The 21,062-nt window shown below is 36.4% G+C and overlaps 1 protein-coding gene across 12 annotated transcripts in view; it reads right to left on the reverse strand.

Moving 5' to 3' along the window:
* The window catches only part of Pgant9 (polypeptide N-acetylgalactosaminyltransferase 9), a 207,311-nt gene that overhangs the window by 14,408 nt on the left and 171,841 nt on the right, over positions 1–21,062 (reverse strand). For all 12 annotated transcript variants that reach the window (XM_089076845.1, XM_089076843.1, XM_089076841.1 and 9 more), the window contains 5 exons: positions 9,561–9,730; positions 4,106–4,419; positions 3,454–3,652; positions 1,878–2,047; positions 562–690 (listed from right to left, as the gene is read on the reverse strand). In XM_089076845.1, the coding sequence (XP_088932971.1) occupies positions 562–690; positions 1,878–2,047; positions 3,454–3,652; positions 4,106–4,419; positions 9,561–9,730 (982 nt within the window). The remainder of the gene's footprint in view (positions 1–561; positions 691–1,877; positions 2,048–3,453; positions 3,653–4,105; positions 4,420–9,560; positions 9,731–21,062) is intronic.

Below are 21,062 nucleotides of genomic sequence, written 5' to 3' on the forward strand. Positions count from 1 at the left end.
ACGATTCGCATTGTTTCATGTTTCCAGTGATGCGAGCTCGTTGACATCGATCAACGTCTCTTGCTGCTAATATCCAAGCCCGAGGAAATGCATATCATTAACCAAAGAGCAAGACTTTTATCGCTTTACAACTCTCAAGTTTAGTTTACCTAAATTGCTTAATTTTTAACCGTTGAAAAGGCTAACTAAGGAAGTGTAACGATGTAAAAAGAAGTACTTACTTTTTCGTCGTGTCAAAAGATGCTATTAGCAGCAGATATCATGATAAAGAAATACTCGTGTCTTACAAAGGAAACAATACAAAAGACGAATAATCTGACCTTTTTTTTTTTGTGACTATCTATCTAACTGACTACATTTTCTCTCACGAAGAGCCTTCGAATGTCGTAATCTGACACCTTGATGGATCAAAGCCGCGGCAACGTCGTTAAAGAAGGAACCGGTCGTTCCCTCGTCGTTTCCGCTTCCCCTTCTTTGATTCCGGTTGGTGGTATTTCTCGAGCCGGAACGTCAGCAACTGCTAAAAGAAGCGTTCAAGAGGAGAATGTGAAGTAGTCTTACCTCTCCTGAGGCAACCGCCTCGCCCGGAATGAAGAGTTCCGGGTAAACGTTGTCCAGGTACCACTTGAACGACTTGCACCCCAGTTTCTTTCTAAGGGCCTTTCGCTCTGATACGTCACCGTAGTTCCCCTGCAAAAGTTCAATGTGCAATAGGAAATGCGCATATAAGGAGGCAAAGATAAAAAATATGAAAAACGTACAGATATTGAAATGAAAAGGATAACTAAGAAAATATGATGAAAAATAAAGATCAAAATGGAATAAAATCATAATTTGTAGAATTTTCATGACTTTCAGAATTTAAAATGTTCGCTAAGAATTTTTATTGTATTTTATTGTATTTTTAAACTAAACGGCGGAGCAAAAGAAATAATAATAGAAAAAGTCTCGTCTCTCTATAAATAATTTCTTGCATATTAAAATATTATTGTATTTCATCCGGACAGTCTTGGAATCCTATGTCTAACCCAATCGTTGATATTACTACTGCGAAAGTTTACTCGCGCTTAAGGATAGGGGCAACAGACAGTTATAATTTATCTCATTATATTATAAAGCTATCCATGAGAACGACATCCTCGATAGATTCGATCATTACATAGAGCGACGTGCTTACGGAAGCGATTTATTCTCTACGCTTCGATTTATCTCGCCGATTGGATCTCGGCAGGAGAGCAGGGGCGGACAAGCATCAAGGATAAATGACAGATCGTTATAGAGGGGGACGAAAGAAACGTCCTTCAAGAGAGCGAGGACATGGGCGCGAACCTTAAGAGCACTTGGCACGTTTATGGCCCTTTTTTACGACGAGTCTTGGTCTACGATCCTCTCCATCATCGGCCACCTTTACCGTTATCCTTTTCATCCCATACCAACCGACCTACTCGGCCAATGTTTACGAGCAACTTGGATTAAAGAAACATAGTCGATGGGTTACCAACATGCCATGGTGAAGAAACGAGATCTTTAACTCGCCTAAGATACATTATTATTAATTATCTATTTGTACACGTGTGTCAAAACTCGATGTGAACTTTGAACATAGATTTTTCTTTGCAATCATTTTTCCGCATTTCTATATCAATGACATTTTTCTATTTTGTTTGTTAAATGAACATCGTAACGTTTTTATACTATTATTTTTATTTTTATTCGATCTTTGTATACATAAAATTCTTTTCTCTGATTTTATTTCTAGATCCGCGAGTTTTGTGATTGATCTCCCAATGTCGTTTTAATTGTTGCCTCGTTGCATTTTCACGAAGGGTCGTGGACGAAAGCAAAGTTATGCATGCGACGATGCACAAAGTACTCACCTTGTCGTGACCTATCCTCTGATAATAGTACTTGGCGTACTCGTCCAGCCACACTTCGCTCAGTCTTATGCTATTCCTCTTGAGCACGTTCACGCCGCTGCGCCACTTGTAAGGCGAACGTTTCCTGAAGATGTGACCCACGTGCGAGCACGGCACGATTTCCAGGGTGCCTGCGAAACGAGTCGAGTTATTGGATTAACATTTTTGACTTGGTTTATTACGTTCACCTGTCGTCGGCTAATTCCGAGAGATTTCCATGCAAATGCAAGGTAGCATGAGCAGAGTAACAAATATTATATATATTTTTATAAAAACATTAATATACGCGGTTATAGAAATGGAGAAAAACGAAAATTAAATATATAAAAGAGAAACAATTCGCTTTCCGCATAAAAAGTAAAATAAAAATAGATGTAAAATTTTTTCATATTAACTATCCAGATAATATAAGGTATCCAGATAATACATTAAAAATGTATATGTTTTAAACATATATTAAAAACGTATATATTGAATGTTATGTATGTATTTAAAACGTCCACATTAGAGTCATTTTTAGGACTTTCTGGATATTTTTAGGGCATTTTAAAAATATTCAGTGTTACTTTCGGACATTCTAAAATTTCTAAAAATATTCGATTTAAGATTTTGGACTAAAATTGGATGTACGATTTTTAGGATATAAAAAGAATCTTTGTCAATAAATAAATAATTTGAATGTTGCTCATTTTTAATGAGCAAATTGAGGAATTAATTTGTTTGCAATTTATTATTATCAATCATTGTAATTATAAACAAATTAAAAATAATAAATAATATATGTGCGTTAAATCATTGAAATCATTTGGTTAAATCATTAATTGGTGCAATTCTTGTAAAAATTTAGAAATCTTGAAACTAAATACTGATCATTTATTACTTAGCAAGTGCTAGCTTTTATCGAATGTCATCAATAAGCTCAGTTCAAGAAGCTAAGCTATGTGCAAAAAGTGAAAAAAGTGCAAGCAACACTAATAAACCTAAGAAGGAAATAGGAGTTGGAGGAATAGAAATAGGAATTATGTAGGAACAGGAATATTAAATTGAAAATAAAAATTAGGAATAAAGATTAAACGTACCGCATAATAAATACAAGTATAAGATACAGCTATATTTCATATTTACTTACGTCCATTTTATGTTACTCTATTCCTAATTTTTATTTCCAAAATTTAATATTTATAAGCGCAGAGTCTAAATCTAGATACATATGGAATGTACTTTCGCTCTTCTCAAGTCAGATCTTCATCGATGAGTAGACATAATATAATGTCACAACATATAAATAAAGGCATAAGCGAGCCAAATATTTTTATCAAAAATAAACACGTCTTTAAAACGTCAATTTATTTTGTACGTCCAGTAATGTATGTTCTTGTAATAAAATGTCCATATCAGATCTATAGATTTAGACTAAATAACAACCAAAATTGAACATCGTATCTGGATAGAGGATGCGGTAGTTTGGACACTCAATCTCTGAGATTGGAGAAACAAGATTTTTTTCATTGTTTAACATTATTCTCGTTGGACTTACCTCCGCACATCCAGGTTTTAAATGATAATTCAAGGTTTTCGCCGCCCCAAATGTCGAAGCCGCTGTCGTACGTGCCAATTCGTTCGAAGAAGGCTCGATCTATCGAAAAAAGCCCACCAGCCATCGTTGGCGACCAAACGGGTTCGGCCGGATTTTTATGCCTCTTTTTCTCCCTCTCTGGCACCGCGTGCCAATTGAACTTGTTAACAACAAACGTTAATATATGTCAGAAACCTGCTTGCGGATGAATTTCTGCGTGATCCTTTTTATCACAATAAAATAAATAAGTCGATATAACTTTACATACAAAATAACAGCAGAAAAGATCACGATATGCTAATCATTTTCTTTAATTCTTTAATGATTTCTTTTAATTTCACGCGTTTCTGATCAACGCGTTTGTCAGAAAAAAAAAAAAAAAAAAAAAAAAATTGTATATGTGAAACATTTCTTTTCTAAATAAATACAGACTCGTGAGATAACCTTCTAAATTACGGCAATACTAATTTTCGCGGAAATAATTAACTACTCGCTACTCGCTGTCGTGCTGAAATCGCGTGCGAAAATCAATTGCATTCCGTCGAGACAGACACGTTCTCTATCCTCTTTTCCCGCTCAGGCTTCACGTTCTCAGCGTGAAGATTTCGTTTACCTGGAGATTCCAATCGAATCCACCGACATTTACACCGCCCGAGTCGCGCCAGTGGTATTCCAGGGTGGTGTCGTCTATAACATCGATCACCGGACAAACTACCGTCGTCGGATCGCGTGCGATCCGATCCAAAAGAGGTTCCAGCCAGCCCTCCGTGCACTCGCAGTGGCTATCCAAATACGTGAGTACCGGAGCCTTGGCCGCCGCAGCGCCTAACAAGCGCGCCCTGATAAGACCCTCTCGTTTGCTCGCCCTGATAATTCTCACCTTCGGATAATTCATCATGTAATCCTCCAACTGACGCTTCAGATGAGCTGCGAAATGAGTGATTTTTTTTTTTATCTATCAATTCACGCCTTGAAAATAAGTAAAGTACAATGACGACATATATAACGTCTTTAATGTATAAATACTTAGAAAATATTATACCATTGTATATTATATACTTTATTTTTAATTAATTTAATTAATTTTTAACATATCTACTTTCTCATAAATTAGATTTTCTTTGTTACTATTAATTAAATAAATATGGCATTTTTCACATTATTTTATCTAAATTTTAAAATATTTTACATATTTTACTGGAAAATGTTGGTGTTTAATATTAAACGGTCGCATAATTCATGGCATAATCTCGTAATACATGATGCAGCGTTATTGACGGAACTTGTCGTCTTTAATATCAGGGTTTACTCGAATATTAATCTCCCGTAGAAGCTGCAAGGTTTTGTCTCAATACCGTTTTTTTTTTGCTAGGTCTCCACCGATTTGGAATAAAGTTACCCGCAGGATTTATGCTTCGGCGAAGGATATTGCAACAACACAGCCACACGAATATAATCGTTTCTTTAGGTTTCTCTAACGTCGATTACGTCCTTAATGTCAGCTTATGGGTTATTTACGGTGTCATTCGCAACGTGCAGCAGTATTACGGCAACAACAATCACCTTTCCCATCGTAGATTCATTCTCCAACCACAATTAATTTAATCGTATATTACATAAAAACGACGATAATGCTGTAGATTGGCATTTCCCTTTTATATATATACATCCAGGTTATTAACATTTTATCGTTGACCTGATAAAAAAAATAGTCACGATCACTGTTTATATTCTAATAAAGATTATGTATGCCAGACTAATTCTGAGTCCACGGTTAAAGTATCCTAAGTAACGATCGAGATACAAAAAGGGGACGTAGTTTGCAAATATTTGAAGGCATATTTATCAGGAGAATAATAAGGTAAGAGATTTTCTTCAAATTGTAATAAGTATTAATATTACTACTTAATAATACTACTAAAAGAAAAAAGAAATTTATCGTCAGGGCAATTTTTTTTAATCTCATTCAAACAACACACGTAAATCTTGATAAAAAGAAATGATGGTCGACAAGGCCACGGGAAGACTTTAATACCACTTGAACAAATATTTAGAAGTCTCGATCTGTTATTCTCTTGTTATTCCTGACAATCGTGAGGTGAGATGTAAATTTACGACACGTATCCCACCCATAGTTATGATACGATTGGGTAGCAATTAGCAGATATTCGTGATTTATTCTCCGTTAGGATGGCTTTATGAGGGACTGCGCCACTAATCCTAAACCTCTGCCCTGTAAGCTCGGTTAACTATGGATAGTATAATGGGATTCCACGGATCAGCGTGTTTCGTGCAGGCGCAATGATTACCGGTCGAGACGCCGCGCCGGCGTTGATTTTATGCACCCTTTGGTCGGGCTGTAACGCTCGATGAGCTTTAACAGAAAATCGTCGTACACGTCGTGTACTCTCGTTTCTATCCTGCCCCTGATCTTCAATTCCATATTCCGCATCGATTCGCAAAAAGAATTTCCTCGTGTTCCTCGCGCTGATCGCCGTAGGAAAAATACGGGGATCGCAATACGGATCTCACTGTTAGTCACGAGTCGAGAAAATGTTCCTCTCGAAATAGCACGTTGAAGCTTTGAAGGCGAGAAGCGTGCGAGAAACGTAGCTCTCTCTCTCTCGTTAGCTGCACTCGAGCACGAGAAGACCGTATGAACCGAGATGGACCGTAAGAGGTAGGTCAGAGGTCAGACATTTAATGCACACGCAATTCGGCGCGTGCACGCGCCGGATTCCGAACCGAATTAATTTCTAATGAATTCCTCAAACACAGAGGCACGCATACACCATGGCCATGGCCATTATTGCAAATTTCATTATGACTTTGCCGAGTGCATTATGAGGCGTAGATAATGGAAACGTTCAAAGAGCCACCAGTCTCTGTCGCCGTCGAGAGCGCTCATAATTAACTCTGTAACTCTCGTCGCCAATCCCCCGTATAAAAGCTAATTATCGTGCGTGCGTTTTACCGAGGGAAGCTAAAGTCTACGCTGTCTACGCTGTAACGTTCGTTACAACTTTCTTGTGGGATTTATTAATCATTGAATTTAATCCGCTCTCTGCATGTTTCGACGAATGAAAAAATTAAATTTGTAGAATAAATTCAAAAAAATGATCATAATATTGTAGTATAATCTATGTCGTTGAAAGAAGACAGATAGACCGTAATAAAATGTTGATAACGAAAAATAATAGAAGGCCCCACGGTTATTGCGATAAATATTCATCACACCTCAGTGATCAAATTGATAAAAACACCCGGCACAAATAGTCGGGATGTTTCAGGTTCGAACCCTGGCTGAGGTAATAATATTATTCGTAATAAGAATTTCTCGTGGGCAGAAGGAGCATAATCGATATCGATATTTTATTATTGCTTTATTAAAGGAAAAATTTTATAGTAATGGCTTTGAGCGTTGCAAGTCTGTAAAAAATAATGGCATGTGGCTGGCGATACCATAAGCCATTATGTCTTGAATTTATAAATATAAAAAAAAGACAAAAATTATTAGGCACCAAAGATATTGCCCGCTGAGTAATATCATCTATCATTCTGATTGTAATATAAATCAGCTATATAGCCTCATGTTAAATTAATGAAAACGTAATGAAAATAAATAAGCGATTGCACCTGCGTAATCTTCATACACAACCATAATTACAGTTATTAATCACAATTAATTATATGCTTTATTGTCCATATTTTAAATAAATATATAATAAAGTAAAACGTTACTTACAAATTTCTATCTTTATAAGTAAGTTATTCATTGATATATTCATTGCACAATAAATCACACGTATTTGCACGGGTGCAATAACTAGCTTCAATCTTAAATACGAACCAATCGTATCTCATCGTTACATACGCTTGATTTCAACTATTTTATTATTCAAAAATATTATTACAGAAAATGTAATATACAGCAAAAGTCTTCCCTTTAATTAAGAATATCACTTTAGTCTACTTTTCTGCGATGAAAAATATTGATATAAAACTTCAAGATGCTCGAAAATTTACTTGACTTCTCTAGAATTAGATTTTCCTCTTTTTTTTTACTGTAGTACTTATTAGGTTTAAAACTAAGGCAAAAAGTATCTACATTATAAAAAGGATATTTTGCAGAAGCTTCTGCAGTGCTTTTTCTGCAATTAATAGATAAACGAAATATAATACTAATTTGCTAACGAACGTTTCTCCTAATTATAGATATTAAAATTCTTCTCTAAATTATACAAGTCGCTATTTCAAATTAAAAACACTCGTAATTTGTTTTACATTTTTAAATTATCTTCACGCTGTGAAAGAAAAAAAGAGAAAAAACGAGCACAGTTATGCAATGTTATAATCTCTCTTCGTGATAAAGCAATCAATTGTCTGTTAATAGCACACACAAAGCTGGCTAGGAGATCGCTGAAGCAAGTGATTATGTTTATAGGTTTAACTTCCGGCCGGGACGAGGACTTATCTTGAGCTTTTAATAAGGATTGCAGCAACTATCCTGACTATACTGTTTGCTTGAACCCAGCTTAATCCCAGACACCCTTTCTCTCGGGATTTTTATGTTCGCTCACCTATATTATGTGGTAGGATTCCACACGATTGCCCTCACCCAATAATGTGACAATTAAACCGGAAAGTAATATGATATTTTCAGCGTGGAAATGTTATCGCAAAATTCTGTCTGTTTTAAAATTGTATTTTATATATATATATATATATATATATATATATATATATATATTTACAGTGCATATTTTTGAAATATAACTCCGGCTTGTAAATAGTTTAACCATATATTTTTTTTTTATCGATAGTGATTTCAATTCTACTGGGTTTGTAATTTAGATTTCGATTTAGTAGCCGTTGTATGAACGTCAGTTTATTCAAAAATATACAGGTATGTTGAAGCTATAATTGCCTTTTTGCATCCAAACAATGCGTACGAGCGTACATATTTGCTCCGCCCATATTTGCGAAATTGCGTGTTTGATATACTTCTATCAACTTTACGTACATGCCTTTAGGCAAAAAACATGTATTCTGATAAATATGAAATGCAAGATAAATTATCATAAACGCCGTTTTTCATTTTCAATTTAATAAAGATAAAACTGTAACAAACGAACGACGGAATGGATTTTCGGTAAAAATATATACATTTCGACGAAGATCTTTCGGTTAAAACGGTTCTTATCGTAAAAAAATATAACAATAAAAAAATTTCCTTTTTGAAAGCAAAGTTATAAAATCTCAATATAATGTAACGACGCGACAATCAATTTTTAGGAAATTAGATTTTGGTGGGAACAAGCAGAGAGAACGAGGGGAAACCTATGAAGGGCCACCGAGCAAGCAGGAGTTTGTATGAGCCTCTCGTAATTTTCAGGGCGTCTGTAAAGCAGGTCGAGAGAGTTTCTCTTCTATTCATGTCGCGGCGGCACAGTGGAGAGAGATGGATCGCAATTAATCGATCTATCGCGAAACTACGCGAAACACTGTCGCGATAACGAATCACCATTCTGAATGGAGAGACTCGGTTGCACGAGCAAGTACGCGAATATAATGGCTCGCGGTTTCCGCTCGCGTTCTGTGCTTATACGAGTTCCCCTCCCGGCGTTCTATCGAGGATTTTTCATCGCTCGGCGATGAGAACTGCACGAGGAGATTTACGACGCCACGGAAACGATATGCTATTCCACTTCGATCGCGCATACAAGATATTTCGTTTTGAATCCAGAATACACGTGCGGTTCTCCAGCGATAACGCAGGAGTAATTCGTCCAATTTTCGTTTTATACGGAAGAAATATTTTTAAACATGTTACGTATTAGGGGATGCAATTTATGTATCAATTTTCACGGAGGAAACGTTCGTACGGGACGTTCATTCCTCGCAATTTTTCACTACCGATAGAATAGAATTGGAATTAATACCCGCGAATAAAATGAAGTCTATTATGCGTTATTGCGAAATTCAATTTCGATTTCGATTTTAAAGGTAGCGGCAATTTAATTCTTCCGGTATGGCATTATCAATGGGGAGAAAGAAAAAAAACTTACGCATATCGGAGAAATCATCGACCAAAATGATTTCTTGTATGAGATGTTCCGGCGATCTGTCTAGCACGGAATGCACTGTACGCAACAGCACAGACCAGGCCTCGTTGTGGAAGCAGATAATTACCGCTGTAGGCGGAAGGTCCTTCAAGTATCTACCAGGCTCTTTACACCTACAACAGAAAAAAAACATTAAAACGATCGTCAAATGAATCATTAATGATTGTACTGCAAACAAACGGCATGTTATGTCAAAAGTGTATATATAAGCGTATATATATATATATATATATATACGAATGTTACTAACAAAGTGCAAAATCAAAATACCATTATGCTTCGTAAGCAGCAGATATTGGATATATCCCATCCCGCTAATAAAGTTAACTTCGATAGCGGATTATGCAATTGTTTGCGGAACAAAGATGGTGCCGGGGGTGCGGGGGGTACGATCGGTAGCGCGGTCGAATCGAGTTCTTGATCTGCAGACCACACAGGGATGATTACGCGAAACCGATAATATGTATATAGAAGATATGTCAGGAAAATACGGTAATACGATTAAGGTGGGGAATGTTCGCAAGCTAAACGCCCACGAGGTGTACACTCACCCGAAGCACGCAGCAAAATGAATTCCAGTGATGCAGGATTGCAACTTCCGGACTCAGTTAATACACAAACATACACTGCGCTGCGAGTACACAGAGGTAGTACATAGAGACGCGTCGCGGTTTATGGAAACGGTAAATAAAGCGGCTTTCTTCGTTTCTTTTGCGATATTCACGAGTGCTCGCGCGTTTTCTGTATGTATGTATTTTCATCAAAATCCGCGTACGCGTGTTTAATATTTATTCCGTTTGCCGTTTGTTCTGTTAGCTATTCTATATCTCACGACGTATTTATGTATGAATACATTTCAATATACAAACGTCTTCGTAAATTAGTTTTACTATATAAATACTGTATGCTTTCGCTATTCCGTGGAATAATTATCATATATTAATTCAAAGTATTCGTTCGCAATTAGCGCATTACACCGCAGCCGAAAATAAGTACATTGTATACATTACGATCGCGTTGCGTGCTAATGAAGCGATTACGAGAAGTGCCATTCAATAACGGCCATTACTATGATTACCATCTGTGAATAATTTCAATTCAACAGCTGCCAGCACACGCACCGCTCATGAAATGTACTGTTTGCTAAATTTCCGATTTATCCTTCCTGGTGTATTGAAGCGAACATGTATACTTGTGGATGAGATCCCTTCATAATCAGTTACCATATCGAATTGAAGGCATTTGTGTCAGAAGAAATATAAAATTTAATCTATTTACATGTATTTCTATAAGCGTATATTTTTTCGCCGACAAAAATAAAGCAAAAATAGGAAAAAGTATACAAAAATAACAGATGTTGTAACAGTTAACATGAAAATCGTATGTCGTAACAGTTTACATGAAAATTACATAAAACAGTTTACATAAAAATTACATAAAATAGAATGATGGATAATGTAATTAAAAAAATAAAAATAACAATAATAAGCCAAGCAAACAAAAGAAAATCTTTTAAAAAAAAAAAAAAAAAAACAATACCGACCTCATCATTTGTAGCTCAGATCATAATTGTGAATAATATAAAAGAAACTGTTAAGAATGTACATATATTCAAATTACATGACAGAAATTGCGAGAATAATATAAAATAATAAAATAATGTCATTAATTAAATTTATTGATGATATAACGTACATCAGCAACATAAGAACTTTACATTTCTGTTGCCGTATAATTTTATCATTTGTGCGAAATAAATGCTTTGTAAATTCTGAATGAAGAATAACAAATAATATTACATTACTGAATAATGTAGAAATACTGTCGGAATTAGTACTTTATTTTCATTCATTTTATATCTCGATAATCTTTGCGTTGAAGTTTGCTTCAACGATGTAATAATTCACAAATGTAAGACAAATGTCACATGATACGTAACTAAAAATTTCACATAGCGCGGAAAGGAACGTACTACGATAAAATAATAAAGCAAACGTTCTTTTATAAAGAGAATAAGAGAAAGATCTAATTTTTCTGTTTCCAATGACTGTCGCATTATCTGACCGTAAATTCACAAAGATGATATAATACGTCATATTAAAAAGATACACGTCCTACTAAAATTAATAAAATTAAAATGAAAAATAAAGGTTTCAAATAAACATTTCATACAAATAGAAGAGAGTCAGAAATATTTATTTCTAAAAATGTAATTTCCTTAATTCTTATACTGACTCAAATATTAATGTTCGTTCTAATGTTCATTTTGACATATATCATTAAGGAAATGCTTATCAGTTTCCAAATCTATTATTTAGCTGACATATCTGATAATTATAAATATGATACAGTAAATAAATCTCGCAGTTTAAATAAATTGAGCAATCCTCCTCATTCCATGAGAGAATATTATATTAACATTCCATACAAAACATTATACAATATTCAATTTTCGTTATAAATAAATATCATTTATATATAAATTATCATATTATCAAATACGAAAATATCGCAATAATTTTATAAAAATTTTACATCAAAATAAATAATTTAAAGATGTGACTTTTTAGTTAAAAGTTAATAAAATTTGAAAATATATGATTTCTCAAAATTCCAAAGAAAAAAAGTGCTTTATAATGAAATTAATTGATTTGAAGAATATTTTAGTCAACGTAGCAAAATGTAATATATGTGATGCCAATTAAAAAGGTTCGAGTATATCTGGTTTTTCATTTCCTCTAAAATAACATTTTATCGGTGTAAAACGCATGCTTCCTTTTACATTTTCGTTGATTTCGTATCTGATGCGCCTTAACCATACATCGGATAAGCTTTTGACTAGAAAAGCAAAAGAGGCTTGCAAACGCCCAAGCTGAATCAACGCTATTTGCATTTGCATTCCTCTCATTCCGCATTAGTTTGTGTACTCAATTTTAACAGCAAAGCCGGCGAAATTCTCATTTTCAGATGCGGAGCACTTGTGTTTTTAATTTCCAACATTGTCGATGATAAATCTCGTAGTAATAACGGTTTCTACGAAGAAAATGATCGCGGTTTGTCATATTATTATCATACATAATTCCTGTAGCAATAACAGACTTCTTAATCTCCTTTTCTATAAATCATTTTCAATTCATGTTACGAACAATAGTATTTGTTACGTTACACATCATTAATACAATTTGATACGATCATTATAATTTGTACAAAGCGATAATGATATATATTAACTATATTTATATAAACAATTTATTAATGTAAAATTTTTCTGACGCGTTAAAAAATTATTTTTAACAAATCGGTACATTTGAATTACTGATTCATATTATATTTAACATTTTTTACATTAATCAGCGATATAAATCTCGATTCGAGCGAAAAATCACGGTCTCTCATTTAGAATGTTAAATAATATAATATGTGCCAACGTTTAATTTATATAATTGAACAAATTATTCTATTAGCCGGATAAGTAGGAAAAGTTGGCCTAATCGTAATGCGTATTTATACTGCTCGCACAGCTTGAAAATAAATCATCATAGCAATATCGTCACAGTCGTATTAATATTGCGAGTGCGCGCGGTCGCGAATATAAATCGCGCGCACGGCACGGCTCGAACAAAGTGGGAAATCGCTTAAGCCAGTAAACGCATCGATCGTTTCCAGTCGATTGACGTTCAACAGCGATATCCTCTTTCCCGTCGACAAAAGAGACTCCATTGTTGGACGGCGCTCGGGATGGGTACCTCGAAATCAGCCACGGATATCGAATGAGAAGCGGCTCCTTCGCGCGTTCAGCACATTCGGCGCATCCTTACCGCCCTTCCCCCTCCCCCCCCCCCCCCTATCGCTCCTCGCTCGTCATCCCCCAATCCCGTCCCCTGTCATCCCAATCGCCTAAGCCCCGCGAGGCGTTGCACTCGATCAAACGCGTCACGTTTCATGCTGCATCTCTTCGTCGCTCGGCCCGCATCCCGGATACGTGAAATTCTATTTGCAAGTCTCTCTCTCTATCTCCGCCATAGGCATCTCGCCCGCGGGAATCTTGACTTGTCTTCGTTCGCGGAAATTGAAGAAATAGGCGTACATGAAGTGAGCGAAAGTCAAATACCGTGGAAGTGAGAATACCGCGAACACCGAGCTTCGGGAAACGACTTGTTCTGCTACAAGAACAGAATCAATTTCTCGCAAGTTTCTTCGTTGTTGACGAGCGAGCTCGCATTTCCAATATAAATTGTAACGAGTACATTCGCGGCGACGTGTGACAAAGCAACCTCAAATTGCATTTCATCCAATTAAAATTCCAAATGAAATAAATCATTATATTATTAATATTTTTGTTAAATCACTATTAAAAATTAATAAAGCTTGAAAAAAATATAATCTGCTTCTAAAAGGAACGTTTGAAAGGAAAGCGCCTTATAATGGAATTTATTGATTTGCGGTATATATCCAAGTTTTCATCTCATCCCTTTCACGTATACCGCAATAAAATGCAAGGAAAATGTCTTAAAACTTGCAAAGCTATCAGAAAATGCGGAATAAGATGTACAATCTAATTTAGTTTCCCAGTGTAATTATATCTTTAAAGAAAAACTTTTGCGAAGGTAGCATTGCAAAATATCTGTTTCAGCATCTCGCAGAAAGATAAATGAAAGTTTCGTGAAGCTAATTGCGGCTTTTACGAGCATCTTTCTTACCTTTCAAGAATCGTTTGTCTACGAGTCTTCCGATTGCGTTGCAACATCCAACATTCCTTACAAATGTTTCTACACTTTTCTTATCCTCTTAACTGCACGTATATACGTTTACTCAATCCAACAGATAATTAATTAAACAAGCTCTCCTCATTTTTAGCTTACTAACGTAAATAAATAACGTAATGACGTACACAACAATAGATAACAAATATTTTGCAAGTTGCAATAATATGATATTTTTGCAGCATCCACAAGAGTAATCGTAAAACCTCAGAAATCGTAAAACGAAAAAAATTAGATACTTTGCGATATCCCTTGTAGGTTACGCTACACTTGGCACTCCTGGAAAATGGCCTCGAACCTAAAGGAATTCAGATACCCGGGATCCCCATCATAACCGATGGATAAGAGCGCTTTCTCGTACGAGATTGTAGGACCATCCGGAGGAAATAGATCCACATTTTTAAGAGAAACGACGCAGATAGTTCGGAATGGCAAGAACAGCGTAACAAAAATGCACGAGTACAACGTAAACTCGAATGTCAAATAATTTTTCGTTGTTACAAAGTTTGCGCTTGTTACAAAGTTTCTTGCGCGCGTGCCCAACATATACATGCACATATGTAATAACATAATATATAAATAATAATAATAATATACATATTTCTGTAAAAATACTTCTGCTGTATAAATATTTCTTAATAATCGATAGTTATTCAAGTAACGGGATACTTTTCATATAGCGGGAAAACCTCAGCGCGGTTGGAAACACGTGTTGCATTTTTCGGAGTTGCATTTCGGACTTTTCGTGTATTCTCTTTTAGTAGCTTTGCATCATCGAGGATCATCTGACACAGCGGGAAAAATAGAGGTGCGGTTTCAATCAAGCTTTCCGCGGCGAGAATATCGCAAGCTCGCAAGCTCGTACCCGCTCCGTGGAGTGTCGTAAAGATCTGTAATCGGTTTGGGGGAGAGATGGAGGGGTGGGTGGTGCAGACTTTCGGCCGTGGGAGTAAACGAGGATATCCATGATAAAGTGTTTCTCACCTCTCTCCGTGTGCCACGGGGAAGTTACGTGTACACGCACGTGCACGTGCACGTGCACGCGCGCGGAGAGAAGGCCGCTAAGTTACGAGGGCTTTCACGCGCGGGCGTGAGCGGAATGTATAGCTGTATACACGCTCCGAAACGTCGCAGTTAACCTGCGAATTATTGTCTCGTTTATACTCCCGTATTTAATTTCGTGGGATCCTCCCCGTGAGTCCGTACAGGCACGGTTCCCGCAATACGTAACGTTTATATCAAAGCTCTATTCGCTGGCCGGAATAAAAAAAAAAAAAAAAAAAAGAGGAGCGCGAATATTGTTCTAACACGCAAGATATTCTCTTATGCCTCAGATCTATTGCTTCTATTTTTTTTTTTTTTTTTTTTTTCCTTTAAAATACCGATGAACTAATAAAAACTTATAGCCATCTAAATGTCAACACTGCGAATTTTCAGCTTGTTTTTCACAGAAGCGGAAGTTCCCTAAATAAAATCATCGCGCATTTAATCGGACGTTAATTTTCATGTAGCGAGATAAGCATGGTAAAAATGTAGAGAAAAAGAGTACATGCGAATCTCATTTATGTTTTTTAATGCAGATAAAGCATAACGTAGTAAGAGAATGAAAAAAAACAAAAATAGACAAGAGATCCGAGAGAGAAAAAGATAGAAAAAAATTGTAAAACTATAATTGTTTAAATATAAAGATTTTTCTGGCACACGTGTGTGCGTGTGCGTGTGCGTGTGTGTGTGTGTGTGTGTGTGTGTGTGAATCAAAGCAATCGCATGAAATTCTACTCATCGATCGTTTCACGAGGAAACTGATTGAAATTCAATCTTAACGAGATGTGCTTGACGATGTGCTTTGACAGCGTCACAGCGCGCGGAAACGAATGTTCTACCGAAATATGGAAGCACTTGCCGGCGACGACTGTTGGGAGACTGCCTAGGAAGTTCCACGGAAAGTGCGATATATGCTGGTACAGAGATTCCATATATGTGCGTGTCATAAAATCCCAAGTGAGCTTGGCTGTGCGACGACAGCTTTGTATCCCGATATGGCGCCAGCGACACTAGCATGCCCTAGTGGGTTGCGAGAGGAAGAACAGAGCGTTCTTGATGCATGATGGTTTCCAGAATTCCCGGTTTCCGCATTCATATCAGATTTTAGCGCTAAATGTAACGGGCTTAAGTCTCACGAGTGACAAATCTTGTAAAAAGTGCGTGCAAAAAATTTTTAAAAAATAATACATATACAGAATGTCAAAAAAGCCGAATGTCCTTTTACTTAATAGATTCTATATAGAATTAATAGATTCTATAGAATATTTTAAGAATATTGAGTGAAAAGAATAGTGAAAATATTGAGGTAATAATAGTTTTTAAAATGGGAATTTTTTTAAAAATTTGATCCATCAGTTTGCGAAAAATTTGTGCGCTCAGGCATGGCATATCGCACAATAGTGGAGGTGCCTTTATACATTCACTCAATTTTTAGATATCGATATAATTTTGCATAATGATAAAGAAATTATCTGTAAATTTTACTTTATTTATTCAAAATTATTTAATTTATTATACATAAATTTTAATGTCAATATGATAATATTATGAAATATAAATTAAATCAAACTAACTATTAAAACTCACATGAAATGTGTCATGAACAGATGCGAAAATATGCAACTAAGTCAATATACAAGAGCATTTTCATTGCTACACAGAACACTTGAATGCGCAAATTTTTCGCAAACAGATTCATCAATTTTAAATAATTTTTATTTAAAAATATTTAATAAAAAAATAAACTCGGACATTTTTGTATAAGAATTTTCGTCTTAAAATATTCCGCAGAATTTGTCAGTGAAAGGATATCCGGTAATTTTGAGACACTCTATAAATAAATCAATTTTTTTTAAATTTTCAATTAGGTGACCAGCTAAATTTTTAGATGCACTCTAACAAAATTTAGATTTTGCACCATAATTTATTTTCATATAATACATTGTCAAGTGGCTCTTTACAAAACCATTATACGTTTCTAAAAGAAAAATTATTATTTTAAAGAGGATGTAAACGAGGAATTTACAGACTATGCTATTACATGTTAGGAAATCTTACAAGGAGCTTGTTAAAAACTTGATAGATTTGTAATTGCAGACTCCGTTCCCTCAAGCATTAAAACGTCTATCTCGCATATACATATATTTCTCTTCTTCGTGTCGGACCTTGCAATCTATTGAAATTTCCATACTTTATATAACTTACACATGTTTGTCTGAGATATACATCTCTTAAATCTCTATTGTGGAAGAAAATTGTATTAAACACGTACAACGTTTCACTGCGAGTAGTTAAACATTTTACGTCGGCCCTTCAACATTGGCCTGGAAATACTCTTTTTAAATGAAATAGCGCCTGATTTTAATTCGACATGGCTTTACGAGCATTACCGCTCGTAGTTCCGCGTATACACCTCGTAAAATTTCACGTACAACGTTTGACATGACAGCTTTTTGTGTTTCAAGACAACATCGAAGTCGTCTAAGACACATAACACGAGACGTCTACCATTCCGTTTCCATGGATGCATCTCTTCCTGCTCACGCTGGTAACTCGCCTATCGCAGTCGCAATCATCCCTCTCCCTCCCCATCCCCGGATTTATGTCACCGTGGGATTTCCGTCGCAGAAGGAAAATTCCGTGCATACAGTCCAATCCCAGTTTTTCAGTTTATTACCGCCGTTCTCTGCCGTACCATGTAATTTTACGTATACCGATAACGGAGTTTATGTTTCCACTCGTAGCGTCTGACCCATCGTAATGTCGGTCACTACTGCGCGAAATGCATTTGGTCAACTAGAAGTAATTAGTGGCTTGACAAAGTTGCTCCGGCCTTGTTTAAAATGCGTTATTATTTAACTTGACATTATAAGTTACAGTAACAATGTGCACACAAAATTTCATTACATTAAATTAAATTTAATGTAATTCTCGTGAATTATTATTTTGTATTTTTCTATTATACGAATGAGAAAATATTTGTCGAGAGAATAATACGAATTGTATACGAGTTTAGGATAAATCGCGGTAGCCAGTTGACGGTTAGTGCCAATTCCAATTAACCCACCTTTCATAATTGTTAACGACGGCCGGGTGCGAGGCGCTTTGCCATTGGCAAATTACATTTGTACATTTCTCTTTATTAATTCATAACTTCATAACTTCAAATGACGAAAAATGAAAATGCATATGAGAACAAACGAAATCAAATGTGCCAATATATTAATACTACCTAGAACATACAAAAGGCACAAATAAAAGATTGCTTGTCAATCGTCGATATTCTCGTGTCAATCATCCTTCTCGATTACTCGTATTATTTGAATAGTTATTCCGATAATACACAGTAACGACAATAAACATTACTGCAATTATCGTAAAAAAAAAAGCGTAAAAGGAGAGTTTAATGAGCGGAGAGAAAGGAGAAAAACATAAAAGTAAACGTAATCGTGAACAACAACATTCAAAATTCGTCGCCGCGCTCGAATTTTTACATCGCGTTACGGACGCGATGGCAATCCCCTCGCATCGCGAGCCGAACGAGATCGCGACCTGAATGCCCCTGGTAGGGCATGATGGATAGTGTTTACCTGTAATGAGTAAACATCCTGATGCGCTGCCATCACTGGTGGCGAGCTCGGGGGAGTGAGAAAGGTTCGTGCCGGCGCGACTGGCTCGCTAACAAGCGTCCTCGTTTGCATCCTATTTCTATACCCTTCGCGAAATCTCCCTGCACGCACGTTACCGTCAGCGGAGTTGGCAGTCATTGAATTCGCATTCGTGGAGGTGCATCAGCGAGGAATACGCGACCCTCACGGTTCGTACGCGCGGGAGGTGGGAGAGAGACACATATATATACAGTGCAGCGGCGGCGGCGGCGAATTGACGTTGAATAAGCGATGCGGTGCTCGCGCTTTACGAGATACGTTGCAATCTATGATTAACCAAGTGTATTCGTACACGGCAGTTACACGAAGCGTATCCATTTTCTCGCGGATTATTGGATAATGTATTTTTGAAGAAAAATACATCGTCTTTCGTGCCTCCATTTTTTTATGTTTTTCTTGAAATCGAACGACAAGTTCTAGTTTCTACGAGTATCACGAGCAAATAATGTCCGAAACGATCTGTACGATCTGAATATTTCTAACGATTTGCTTCAGGAAAACTAAAACAAAAAAAAATAAATAAATAAAAAGAAAGTGACAAATCCATATTTATTTATTTACATTTCGCTTTGCTACACGGCCGACCTACTTTCTGTGTCGCAACATATTAACCCGGCGGTTCCAAGGGAAACGCCTACGCGCGTATAAACGCTTATTTCACGCATTTGTGTACACAACTGGCAGAGTAGGTTTACGTCGGGGATTATCTGTGAGCTTAACTACTGCTGTTTTCAGAGACAATAGAGGGAGAGATGCGGCCAGAAGCGTGGCGGGCTTTATGAGCCTGATGCATCAGTAATGCCGGTCGAAATTCGGCTGCTGATATTCCCATCTCCAGGCAGTATATGGTAATTATCGTATTGTGCAAATAATGCCGTCGTTATGTATTCAAATTGAAACATCGTCCGAATGTAATTAAAGCGAAACCATTGCCGAGGAAACGGACGGACCCGGCTGAGTTTTCGTGTGGCGCCGGTTACAGATGCGCATGATGAAGTCCAGGATGGACAACAGCTTCGCGCATGCAACTCGCATCACTCGCGTCACGTTACATTCGCAATTGTTGTAAACGTGACGTTTCGGTAATTGCGGCATCGATAAAACACTTTGGCCCTGCGGGAAACGCCCGAGACGAGATCGAGGGGGGGGGGGGGCCGCGCAAGGACCGCCCCCACGATATTATTTACGATTAGCAATTTATTTATGGCCTGATGCATCTGCATGATTAATTGTTGATTCACATGAGCCGGCCGCTTATGACATGCCCACGGCGCAATACGCCACCACGCGTTCTCTCTGAGTGTAGTATTAATATTATTTAGTTTCCCGCCTATGGCGTTCGCGATAATTCGGCCGCACGTTAAAGCTTATTACGTAATTACGTCCTGAATTTATAAAAAGAGACAGACGTTTTATATGTAAATGTAATGCACGACGTATTTATGTTGTTTAATGTACAAATTGTATCAAACTTTCCTTGCATCTATTGTAGGTTTATCATAAAACTAATATATATATTGATAATAAATACAATAATAAAAAATATTATGTGTTCTCTTTTTCGTAATATTGATACAATAATTATTAGTTTAATGCAAAATAAAGAGAACTTATTGAACTCTTGAAAGATATACAGAACGAATAAGCATAGTGTCGTTCCATAGGAAGTTAACGTAACGGAATTTAATAATAGCCAACATTTAATTAGTACGGATCTTTAATTAGAAACAAGAAACTGCTAGAGGCGCTATCATCAACGAGTTGTTGTCCTCAATTATATATATCGTACACAATGCTGCTTGTATATAATACGTGTTCAATTTTGATATCCCAGTCTTTCAAAGAGAGAAAGAGAGAGAGAGAGAGAGAGAGAGAGAGAGAGAGAGAGAGGGGGGAGGGAGTTCTCGTTATCCGTTATCCCAAACTGTCACCAAACTGGACAACTCACATAATTATCGGTATCTTCAGAC

This window comes from Pogonomyrmex barbatus, unplaced genomic scaffold (assembly GCF_055798465.1).
Source record: "Pogonomyrmex barbatus isolate J1 unplaced genomic scaffold, ASM5579846v1 scaffold2, whole genome shotgun sequence".
Lineage (NCBI taxonomy): Eukaryota > Metazoa > Arthropoda > Insecta > Hymenoptera > Formicidae > Pogonomyrmex > Pogonomyrmex barbatus.